General features: G+C 40.4%; 1 protein-coding gene across 1 annotated transcript in view; it reads right to left on the bottom strand.

Annotated features, from left to right (window-relative positions):
- The window catches only part of TANGO6 (transport and golgi organization 6 homolog), a 186,763-nt gene that overhangs the window by 112,754 nt on the left and 60,844 nt on the right, over positions 1-13,165 (bottom strand). Inside the window, exons 12-14 of the mRNA XM_032424246.1 lie at positions 11,181-11,315; positions 3,631-4,140; positions 888-945 (exon numbers count right to left, since the gene is read on the bottom strand). Coding sequence (XP_032280137.1) covers positions 888-945; positions 3,631-4,140; positions 11,181-11,315 — 703 coding nt within the window. The remainder of the gene's footprint in view (positions 1-887; positions 946-3,630; positions 4,141-11,180; positions 11,316-13,165) is intronic.

Here is a 13,165-nt window from a genome sequence, read left to right as displayed (position 1 = left end):
CCGAAGGCAGACGCTTTAACCGACTGAGCCACCCAGGCACCCCCAGATTCCCAGCTCTTGACAATTACATTCCACCGTTGGAGCCAAGAGAAGCTGTGAGATAACTGACCTTCGCACCATGTCTGATTCTCACCCTTTTAGGAAGGGTGCCTATACTCTACATCCCTGTTCATGACATCTCTCTGTAGATTTGGAATCCACAACCTTAAAAAAAAAAAGATGCGGGGGGCGCCTGGGTGGTTCAGTTGGTTAAGCATCTGCTTTTGGCTCAGGTCATGATCTCAGGGTCCTAGGATCGACCCCGCATCAGGGTCCCTGCTGAACAGGGAGTCTGGTTCTCCTTCTTCCTCTGCCCCTCCCCCTCACTCATGCACTCGCTCTCTCAAAATAAATAAATAAAATCTTAAAAAAGAAAAAAGATTTGGAATCCACAAATTAATGGAGATGGGGAGAACAACAAAGAATCACAAAAGAGAAATAAAATTATTGCAAAAAACCTTTTGATGAAAAATATTATATACTATGAGATTCTTTTAGTTTAAAGGGAAAGCAAGGGTGCATTCTAGCAGTAGTCAAGTACATAAAAGGTTAAGGTAATGAAAGTTCATGTGTGAGCCATTTATCACCTCCTTGAATGAGAAGAAATGGGCTTTAATCTATAGAATAATAAAAACCTCCTCATCATTATCAGACACTGAAATTCTATTAGAACCCTTAGGGAACCATCCAGAAATATTATTATTATGACTTAAATTGAGTACTAGCTAGGAGGCAGGAAGATGGACAAAATGACCTTGCGGTCCTACAACTGCAGAGATTTTGTGCAAGCATACATGCTACAGTCTTTGGTCCACAGACTCTAAGTCCTTTCACCAGGACGAACTTACCCTGAATAGCAGACAGATAAACAAAGGTGTCTTCATGCTCCAAGTTCTCCAAGAATATCTGGAACCACAAAACAGAGCAATGATATGATTCGCAAAGAGCAAGCAAGACATGAGAGCCCCTTAGAGCAGCCTCAAAAGAATAAATGCCTTTCTTCTTGTTTGTCTTAGCTAGACATGGGTCTGACTATAGAATCTTGTAGGGAAAACAGTGTATATGTTTGAAGTCCCATTTTTTTTTTTTTTAAGATTTTATTTATTTATTTGACAGAAAGAGACACAGAGAGAGAGGGAACACAAGCAGGGGGAGTGGGAGAGGGAGAAGCAGGCTTCCCGCCAAGCAGGGAGCCCGACGTGGGGCTCGATCCCAGGACCCTGGGATCATGACCTGAGCCGAAGGCAGACGCTTAACGACTGAGCCACCCAGGCGTCCCATGAAGTCCCATTTTTATAATCGCTAAGGAAGGTTGGCAAGTTAGGGGGAGATACTTCTTGAAGTGGCTAAGTATATACCAGAAGTAGGCATAGAAAGCAAAATCTGTAAGAAAAATCCTCAACATTTTCTCCACTACTGCCCATATGGTGGACAATTCTCACCTGTGTCGTGACAGACTACCAGTCATGACACACGAGATGCCGTGTTTGGGGTTAGGTCCAATTGAAGGCATATTTGCTATAATTTGATCCTTTTGCACTCAGAAATACATGGAAATGCAAGTGACAGATATTATTGGACTAAACCTGTTCTAATTTATTTTTTTAAACCTTTTGCAAATTTCAGCACTTCAACTGGCATTAGTAACAAATTGTTTTGAAAACAACAGATTATCTCACAATTTAGGAATGCACCAGGGTATGTCAACTGCAGAGGGTACTGCTTATCTAGAAGATATGACAGCAACATGTTAAGTTTAGGCCCTAATATGAGGGCCAGAGAAAGATAGTGGCCATGTGCTCATGTGCTTCCTGCTTGGTATCTGGAGGAGGATGAGGTGTCTGTTCCATATATAGTGATGCATCCTTTGCTGGCACAGTGATTCTTGATACCAACTTGGTGCTGCCGGTCTCACAACGGCAGCACGTTAGGAAGAACCTAAATTAGTCAAACTGGAAAGAGGGCCAGGTTGGAAGGGGTAGGGAATCATGTAAGTAAAGGAAGCTTAATCCAGGGTAGTGGCCATGGGAATAAAGAGGAAGAGATGGAGATATATTTGAGAGACTTCTTGGAAAAATAATTGATGGACCTGACCAATCATGCACAGAAGATGAAGGTTAAATAAGTTAAAGAAAATTCCAAAGATGTTTATAGCATTCACCATCTAAATAGCTGTATGAAGGGCTATGTTTGAATGATTACTCAAAGGAGATATATACTTTGAGGTTTTCAGCAATATTTCAAGGGCAGCAAATCCTTGGCACATTTCCAGGCCTTGGTTGTCTCATCTATAAAATGGGAATACCAATACTATAGCTGTTATGAGGACTAGAGATAATATCTGAAAGATACAGGACCTGGCTCAATAAACAGTTATTATTATTAACTTATTTGAGGTGGAGGGGAAGAGGGAAAGGGATAGAGAAACTCAAGCAAACTCTGCACTGAGCATAGAGCCAGACGCGGATCTCACAACCCTGAGATCATGACCTGAGCCAAAACCAAGAGTCGGATGCTTAACCGACTGCGCCACCCAGGCGCCCCCAACAGCAGTTATTATTATGACACTATTGGTTCTAATACTTTAGTGACTAAAGATAAATGTTTTCAATCAGAATTATAACTCTTAATCTAATGGCTAAAGCATATGAAAGAGATGATAATAATAATGATAATGATGATGATGATAGTAATGACAGTGAACCTTTACAAGATGCTCATTATGTGCCGATCACTCTAACTAGTGTTTTACATAGACTTCTTTTTTTAAAGGGGTCAGCAGGGCTGCATTCATTCCCTCTAAAGTCTCTTTTTATTTTTAAATTTATTTTAAGTAAGCTCTACGCCCAACGTGGGGCTTGAACTAACAACCCCAAGATCAAGAGTTGCCTGCTCTACCAACTAATTCAGCTAGATGACCCTACATGGACTATTTTATTTTAAATCTTTCTTTTATTTTTTTTAAGATTTTACATAATCATTATGCCCAATGTGGGGTTCAAACTCACAACCCCGAGATCAAGAGTTGTATGCTGTACTGACTAAGCCAGCCAGGAGCCCCTACATCTTGCAACATAAAGTGGGTCCTATTGTTATTACCCTCATTTTACAGATGTAGAAACTGAGGCTCAAAAAATTTAAATGACTTGTCCAAGAAACTGATCTGGGATTTGATCAGTAGTCTCTTAATCTCTACCCATACTGAGGTCAGGAAAATTCCCACAAAAGGGAAAAGATCCTCAGCTAAGCATACATTTTCTCCCACATACATCTCCAAAGTAAAACACAGCTTCTTCACTGTGATGGAGGGAGAAGGCAGGGAGGCTGGGGGGCAGGGGAAGGCCCAGTTCTGCACAATTCCCCTCTTAAAAGGGGCCCAGAAAAAACGGGTGGCTTCTTGGAAATTTGCTCATGCTGTTCCATCCCCTTTTCTTTCCTGTTCATGATCAGCTGAGTGGTCTCAGTCTTGCCTCCTCAGAACAATTAAAATTTCCCTCAGGGTAGTCCAGGGCAGTGCTTGATACACAGTCAAGTCTCCTGCAAAGCTGCCCCACTCTGTGTGCCTGTGGTTTGCCAGTGTGTTCTACTCACCTTGAGAAGCTTCTCCTGCATCTCAAGGGCTTTTGTTTCTCTCCGCTCTATCCAGCAGGAAAGACTTCGCAGAGCAGCAGCCCGGGTTGGAATTTGAGGATCGTAAGCTGATAAGAGAATCTCCTGGAGCTGGTCTATGGTTACACTGCCAGATTTCTGGTTTGTAGTAGTTCTGGGTTCACTGACCTCCTGAGGAATGAGTGGAGCATCAGATTTCAGGCCCGTTTGTTTGGATTTCTCATGGCTTTGCTGTTGTTGGAGGTGAGACTCATCAGTGTAACTTTCATGACTGGCTTGTTGCTGCTCTTCTATCTCCCCTTCTGGATCCTTTTTGTTCAGGGTGCTCTGGGCAGCCACACTGACAGCCTCAGTGGAAAAGGCCCCGTGTGTAGAGATGGCGATATGGAGATCGACGGCAAGTTCCTGGATGACAGGGTCAGGGTACACCTCGGAGACCTTCTCCAACAAAGGCAGCAACTGCTTCAGGACAGCAAAACCACTTGACTTCAACTACAAAATGAAATGAAAAATGCCAAACTGAAATTAATATAACAGATGTTAATAATGCCTGAGCACAAGGAAACAATCTCAATAAGAGGGGCAGGAAGCGTATCTTATTCATGGTGTAATCAGCATAGTCTAGCACTCGGTAACTATTGTTGAATAATCACAGCTAACACTTATTAAATACTTACCCTGAGCAGGTACTTTTCTGAGTTAAAAATATACCAGTGAAGCATATGATTACACTTAATTTTTACAACCTGGTGGGAAAAACATGGTTATCTTATGGTTTTAATTTGCATCAGCCAAACTACCTACCAGGGTTATTAAGCATCCTTTCATGTTTATTGGCTGTCTGCATTTCTTTTTCTGTGAACAGCCTGTTTACAACCTTTGTACACACTTACCTATTACAGCTATTCTTACCATATCAGATTTTAATAGTCATATGGTGAAATTCTTTTCCAGATTATTATATTTTGACTTTTATTAATCTTTTTTATTGTTTTTTTTTCATGTCTATGTACCTTTTGCTATAAAAAGATGAGTTAACATTACATCAAAAACTAATGATGTAATGTATGGTGATTAACATAACAATAAAAAATTTTTTAAAAAAAGATGAGTTAATATTAGCAAAGTACTCAGTGCCTGACATATAGTAAATGCTATGTAAATGTTTTAAGACAAAATACGATAAACAAAAGAATACCCACATAGTCATACCCCTATGATCCTAGCTATGATTACTATCTTGATTATAAACGGGGGAAACTGAAACACAGAACAGTTAAGTAAAATATACAAGGTCACACAACCGGAAGATGGTAAGATATGAATTCAGTAAATCTGGCTCCAGATTCTACCCTCTCACCTAATACCCTACACAGTCTCAACTGAACAAATAAAGCAGCTTTTAACTACATTTTCTAAAGTGGCTGGTCAGCATTCAAGGACATCATAGGTCTGGAAGGGACTGGGACAATAACTGGAAAAAGAGAATTTTTCCCAGAAAGTGAGAGTGAAAATTACATAAGGTTTTATTCTCTCTAGAAGCTTTGTGCATAATGCCACATGCCTTCCTAGGAAAAGTGCATGTGCAGTGAGTAGAGAAACAAGAAGCAATGATAGGGGTGCCTGGGTGGCTCAGCTGTTAAGCATCTGCCTTCGGCTCAGGTCATGATCCCAGGGTCCTGGGATCGAGCCCTGCATCGGGCTCCCTGCTCTGCGGGAAGCTTGCTTCTCCCACTCCCCTTGCTTGTGTTCCCTCTCTCACTGTGTCTCTCTCTGTCAAATGTATAAATAAAATCTTAAAAAAAAAAAAAAAAAGAAGCAATGATAATCCTTTTCTGTTTGAAAACACTAGGAATATTATCATATGGGGCTTCATTAGTCCCTGATATTTGAAAACGTTGCAGGTCTTAAATCCTTTTTAGAACAAGGCGGGGTATTTATTACTTACTCATTCATTCACTTCATTATCCAACCAACCAGCCAACCAACCAACCATCTTTGTAGGACCTATATAACATTCTCATTTAAATTCTATGTCCACAGAACTATTACTGTTTATTTTCCCCACTGCTTTCCTTCCAAGTAAATAAAAACTTGAGGTTCATGTCAGGCTTGTACGTGTAGAATTTCACCATACATTCCCCTCAGATTTCTTTGTTTAAACAATTAGGAACTATGCAAAATGGACAGAAGGTAAATTGTCTAGCTTTGCAACATATGTTAACCTATCTGCATGTGTACAACAACTGACCGTTCCAATATTACTATATCTTAAAGGGAGACGAGAATATGTATGTCCAGAATAAAAGTATATGTTATCTAAGAAAAGGGCCAATTTCATCAGGAATCTGTGGAACTCGGAAATATATTTTAGTAATAGATATTTAGATAATTTTGCGAGTGTTATCATTATGCCAGACTTCATTCAGTAGTATTCCTCTGTAGTGTTATGGACATTTGTTTTTTCTTTAAGCATCCGAAATGGGAATATCTACTTATAGCTACAATGTATGGCCTCTTTTTCAACTGTATACAATAATTTCTTCTTAAGAAAAAAGATAAAGAGATCAATGGAACAAATAGAGAACCCAGAAAGAGACCTATATATAGTCAACTGATCCTTTAAGTTTTTTTTAACTGAAGTACAGTTGACACACAATGCTACATTAGTTTCATGTGTGCAACACAGTGGTTCCAGCATAGTCCACTGATCTCTGACAAAGGAGCAAAGTTAACAGAATGGAGAAAAGATAGACTTTTCAACAAGTGGTGCTTGAACAACTACACATTGATGTGCAAAAAAATGAAATTTTTTTTTCAGTGCAAGAAGGTGTTTTTATTATAGCACAGGGACAGGATCCGTAGGCAGAAAGAGCTGCCAAAAAACGAATTTAGACACAGACTTTACACTATCACAAAAATTAACTCAAAATGGATCACAGACTTAAATGCAAAATGCAAAACTATAAATTCTTACAAGATAACATTAGAGAAACTCATCTAGATGACTTTGGGTATGGCACTGACTTTTTTAGACAAATTACCAAAGGAAAAAATCCATGAAAGAAATAACTGATAAACTAGATTTCACTAAAATTTAAAAATTTTTTAACTTTTACTCTGGAAAAGACAATGTCAAGAGAAAGAAGACAAGCCACAGACTAAGAGGAAATATTTGCGAAAGACACATCTGATAAAGTTCTTTGTGTATCTAAAAGACACAAAGAACTCTTAAAACTCAACAATAAAACAAACAACCCAATTTACAAATGGGCAAAAGATCTGACAGACACCTCACCAAAGAAGATATATTTGATATACAGCATATGAAGAGATGCTCAACATCGCATGTCATCAGAGAATTGCAAATTAAAACAAGATACCATTACACACCTCTTAAAATGACTAAAATCCAAAACACTGACAATACCACATGCTGGTGAGGATGTGAAGCAAGAGGAGCTCTCATTCATTGTTGGTGGGCATGCAAAATGGTACAGCTACTTTTGCAAGACAGTTTGGCAGTTTCTTACAAAACTAAACATACTCTTACCATATGCTCCAGCAACTGAGCTCCTTGGTATTTACCCAAATGACTTGAAAACTTATGTCCATACAAAAACCTACACATTGATGTTTATAGCAGCTTCATTCATAATTGCCAAAACTCAGAGGCAACCAAGATGTCCTTTAGTAGGTGAAGGGAAAGATAGATTGTGGTACATCCAGACCATGGAATATTATTCAGCACTAAAAAGAAATGAGCTATCAAACCTGAAAGACACGGAAGAACCTTAAATGCGTATTACTAACCGAAAGCAGCCAGTATGGAAAGGCTACAAAGTATATGATCCCAACTAAATTACATTCTGGAAAAGACAAAACTGCGGAAACAGTAGAGATCAGTGGTTGCCAAGGGTTTGATGGGAAAGATGAATAGGCAGGGCACAAAGAATTTTAAGGGCAGTGAAACTATTCTGAATGATATTATAATAATAGATACATGTCATTATCCATTTGTCAAAACCCATAGAGTGTACAATACCAAGAGTGAACCATAATGTAAACTATAGACTATGAGTGACAATGATGTGCCAATGTAGGATCACTGATAGTAATAAACGTATCTCTCCTGTGCAGAATGTTGCTAGTGGGGGAGGCTGTGCTCTGTGGGGCAGGAGGGATGTGGGAAATCTCTCTACCTCCTGCTCAATTTTGCTATGCACCTAAAACTGCTCTAAAAAATAGTCTAGGGGCACCTGGGTGGCTCAGTAGTTAAGCGTCTGCCTTCGGCTCAGGTCATGATCCCAGGGTCCTGGGATCGAGCCCCGCATCGGGCTCTCTGCTCGGCGGGAAGCCTGCTTCTCCCTCTCCCACTCCCCTTGCTTGTGTTCCCTCTCTCACTGTCTCTCTCTCTCTGTCAAATAATAAATAAATAAAAATCTTTAAGTTAAAAAAAGGAAGTCTAATAACAAAAAATCCAACTATCTTTTCTTCGAGTTTTCAAACTTCTTAGTCATTGTGGGATTCATCTTATTCAACTGGGTAACTTCTCTAATCATCATAGGCAAGTAGGTGGATTCTGAATCAAATAGTTTATAAGGCTTAAGATTAAAGTTATGCATTCCTTCAGCTTCATAAGCCTATAGATTTCCCACTATGAGAATAATCAGGGAAATCCAAGACTACAGGTGCCAACTATTTTGTTCATAAATGTTCAAAAAATTTTTGAGGTATAAAATAATATTCACTTAATTAATAGATGAGAAAATGGAACCACTGAGTCATTATTAATTATTTTTCAAGGGTCACCGAGGCCATATCAAAATTGAGAATTAACCATATAGCCCTTATTTCTACTCCTGTCATGCTTCTCAGCACAGATCTCATATCCAGACTTCAGAATTCTGTGTAGAAGGCCCTGAGGCCTGAAGCCCACAAGTGAGTGACAGATTCCTTTATCTGGCTGTGTCTCTTCCAGAGTCTCTGGAATACTTCAGAAGTGGAATGAGCAGAGCTATGCCAGCCCACATCTATGATTTCTTTCAGGGTGTCAGGAATGAACCAGTTAGATGGGAGTTGTTCTGAATTTCTGCAAGTTTTCAAATTTAAGAACTGGAGGTTGGACCGGTAGGATGGGATTAAGGGTAGTGAGTGGTGGAAGGGAGCATGTCTGCAGAGGTAAACATATGAGAACCAACTGACAGTCAGAGGAGGGCATGTGTCCATTGAAAAAGTCCCACATGAGGCTTTACAAAGCTCACCTAAGGGGCATACAAATTCTCATCCTGCCTTGTCATGCTCCAGTGAGAATCACTATTTTGGAAGAATCCAAAGGTCTCGTCCAGCAATAAAATGCTGACCTAAAAATTCCTAATTCCAAAAAATACTTATGTTTATTCTTTGTGTTCTTACTTCTATATATCATCTATGTTTCTTCAGATATTTAGCTGAGTAGTTTACATGTCCAGTTCTTATTTCTGACATCACTGAATTTATTTACAAGTGGTATTTTTATTTTGGTTCTAAGTCAGCATGCAGTACAGCTTGTTTTATAATGAGCCACACATGAGATACAGAAATATGAATCTTTTCTAAAAAAAATTAAGAATTCACTGGCTTAATCACAGCCACTAGAAGGTAAGCTCCATGAGGACAAAGAGGCACATGATAAATATTTCCTGAATGAGTTCACTCTATGATACTCTCAGAAAATGAAAATGTGGTATGAGATCCCAGGATTTGGGTTCGAGTCCCAGCCCCACCACCCTGAGCCTCAAAGCTCACATCAGCTCTGTGCAGCAGTGCGTTAGGGGACCTGATGGGCCCTGGAACATCATTAAGAAACTGCTTCCTAAGGGGATAGGGAAGTTACAACATCACACTTTCACTGATGACCAACCCTGAAATTTAGAAAATGAGTTTGGAATAACACTTGTCTTGTTAGCAGTCTTAGACCTACACTTTCTCCAAATTAACTCCTCTTCCCAGACACTATGTTCTAATAATCAACTTAATTACATAAATTAGAAAGGAAAGAAAGGTTTAAATGTTGTTCGATTCTGTTTCATTAGCTAAAACAATGAACTCTAATCAGAGGTAGATACAGTATAATCCAGACTCTGAAGCAAAGGCCTTTGCCTGACAACGACTATCTGAAAACATAATTAAGAATCATGACTTTTTTTTCTAATACAAAAACAGAAAACCCAGCATTTCTATAGAAGCCCCTTATGAATCCATGAATCAAACAGGAAAAAACAAAAAAACAAAAAACTAACAGATCTAGGGCAAAAGTAAAGGGGTGACGTGTTTAAGTTCACTTAACTAAATGCAAAGTCAGAGGAATCCAGGATGTAATCAGTGAGTCAGGATGGCTCATGGAAGGGCAGGGACAGGTAAAGACATACATTTGTGTCAGTCAGGTGAGTCTCTCTTAACATGACTAATTTACATTGCCCATCCCCCAACAACGGGCTTCTAGAAAGGGAAATGGAAATATCTGTGTTCTATTTTCCATTTGGGATGTGGTATAAAATTATAAGTGTTAAATAAGAGAAAAGCAAAAAAAACCTCAACTTATGCAAACAAAGACTATCCTTTTTTCCTTTTTAAAGATTTTATTTATTTATTTGACAGAGAGAGATACAGCGAGAGAGGGAACACAAGCAGGGGGAGAGGGAGAGGGAGAAGCAGGCCTCCCGCTGAGCAGGGAGCCCGATGTGGGGCTCGATCACAAGACCCTGGGATCATGACCTGAGCCGAAGGCAGACGCTTAATGACTGAGCCACCCAGGCGCCCCAGCAATAAATATTTTTTGAGTGAATGAATTTAAATATTATAAATTAAGCATGTAAAACATACATGCACTCGGGGCGCCTGGGTGGCACAGTCGGTTAAGTGCCTGACTCTTGGTTTCGGCTCAGGTCATGGTCTCAGGGTCCTGGGATTGAGCCTCATGTCAGGTTCTGCGCTCAGTGTGGCATCTGCTTGAGAGTCTCTCTCTTCCCCTCTCCCTCTGCCCCTCTCACCTGTGCTGTCTCTCTCTCTCTCAAATAAATAAATCTAAAAAAAAAAAAGATACATGCACTGGACACAAGGCTTTAACATGCTACATGCTGAGAGGTGAACAATGGATCCTGTGCTAAAACAAAACAGATGGAATCCTAAGCAATCAGCAGTTTACACAATCTTCCCCCAACTACAACAGCAGGGACAGGGGCTGAGCTTTGGAGAGCCCCTAGAGTAAGGAACAGAGAAGCTAGTGTTCTCCAGAGATGCACAACACTGGTGCCAGGTCACAAAGAGCCCCGGCCTTCTGATAGTGAAGTCTACCCAGGGGACGAGGTGGAAGCGGTACAACTTTCTTGTCCTCTACTTTGGAGAGAATTCTTATTAACACCTGACTTGTTCATCCTCGTTCCCCTAAGTGCAACATCCATTCTGATTTTCTACAAGGGTAAGAAGGGAAGCAACAAGTTTCTCTCTTCTCTCCTCCCTCTGTCCAACTTTGGCTCATGTCTGCCACTCACCTGAACCGCTCCTCCCAGCATGACAGCCACCAGCCCCATGGACATACTCAGTGTCTGCGACTCCACAGTACTCTCTGCCTGGTGGGCCAAGCTTGCACACGCTCGCTGCAGCGTGGCTGCTACGAAGTCCACAACCTGCGACAGAAACAGAATTTAGAGTCGGTGAGGACTAAGAAAGAGAATCTCAAAATTCTCTCTACATCCTCATCTTCTTCCTCATCAACATCATGAAGGCAAGAACCTGCAAGAACAGGCATGGTGCTCAGTGTCTTAAGTGCACAGTATCACCTACATCTCATGTCAACTCTAGGAGGTCAATGCTCCTGTCCTCATTATTTTTTTAAAGATTTTATTTATTTAGGCGTGCCTGGGTGGCTCTGCACGTTAAGGGTCTGCCTTCAGCTCAGGTCATGATCCCAGAGTCCTGGGATCGAGCCCCATGTCAGAGGCTTCCTGCTCAGCAGTGAGTCTGCTTCTCCCTCTCCCTCTGCCTGCCGCTGCCACTCCCCCTGCTTGTGTGCGCTGCCCCCCCCATAAATAAAGATTTTATTTATTTATTTGAGAGAGAAAGAGAGAGAGCACAAGCGGGGAGAGGGGCAGAGGGGCAGAGAGAAGCACACTCCCCACTAGGCAGGGAGCCTGATGCAGGGCTCGATCCCAGGACCCTGGTATCATGACCTGAGCTGAAGGCAGACGCTGAACAGACTAAGCCACCCAGGTGCCCCCTCAATTTTTTTTAAGTAAACTCTACTCCCAATGTGGGGCTCAAACTCATGACCCCACGATCAAGAGTCGCATGCTCTCCCGACTGAGCCAGCCAGGCACCCCGTCCTCATTTTTTGGTGAAGAATCTGTGAGCTGGTCAAGGCCATGCAGTCAATAAATGAGAAACCTCACTGATACTTTCCCAAATGTTTTAATATACTAATCCAACATCCTTGACTTTTCATGAATTTTGCCAGGAAATTAAAATGAAAAATGATTTGATATTTTCTGACCATCTTAGAGGATCCTAGATCTGCTTCTCCTAATGAGGACTCCCCTGCCCCAACCTGGTTGTGACAGTCTGATTCTAGTAAGCAAAGAATGGGGGAAGAGGCGCTCAATTTTATCTAGAACTGAATCCTCAAACAAACTGTACAAATGATCCAGAGTCATTTTTTTAAGTATCAAATATTTTTAAAGGATTAAGATTATTCATATTTAAGATTTTATACAGCATTTGGCTAACTAAGCTTTAAATGGAATTAATTTGGTCAGCATCATTTTAACTGCACTTGTATTAATCACCTTAAGTAGAAATAACTTTGAATAAAAGCAAACACACACACATCCGTGCATCTGCATGCACACACGTGCAAGCATGCACACACGCACGCATATTCAGGATTAATGGCTCAAAAGGGAAAAATCATTTTGAAAGTGGTACAGCTGAGATAGGTAATAATAAGCCTCTAAATACCATGCAAGCTTGCATGTTTAATTCTCTGGGCAAATCACATGCTATGCTATGCTAGAGTCTTTATTGCAAGCTTAAAGTCAGGAGAATGGCTTGTTACCACTTGTCTTTGGAGCAAGGCAGGAAACTAGAAAGGTTATTAAAAGTTCCACTTACTGAAATGAATAACCTGGTTATGGCAATTTTCACCACCCTCTCAAGCCTAAGACTTTACTGATATTAGAAGTTAAGGACACTGGCCTTTCTAGAGAAAATGCTATATTTACCATCTTGGGCCACCTATTTTGCCTCCCAAGAGTTTTCTAAAGCACCCCTTGATTATAGGAAGCTTCTACTTCAGCACAGATGTACTGTTCAATTGCTGGAAAAGAACTATCTAGCCTTTCCACTTTTTCTAAGTCCTTCCTCTCTCTCTCTCTCTCTCTCTCTATATATATATATGAAGATGCTGCAAAACAAGCAGTATGATCCTATTTTTGTTAAGAAAGAAACTCTATATTTGTATGTATGTAAAAAAATCCCCAAA

The sequence above is a fragment of the Phoca vitulina genome, unplaced genomic scaffold (genome assembly GCF_004348235.1).
Source record: "Phoca vitulina isolate PV1807 unplaced genomic scaffold, GSC_HSeal_1.0 scaffold30, whole genome shotgun sequence".
Classification (NCBI taxonomy): domain Eukaryota; kingdom Metazoa; phylum Chordata; class Mammalia; order Carnivora; family Phocidae; genus Phoca; species Phoca vitulina.
This window is presented reverse-complemented; position numbering and strand designations above follow the sequence as displayed.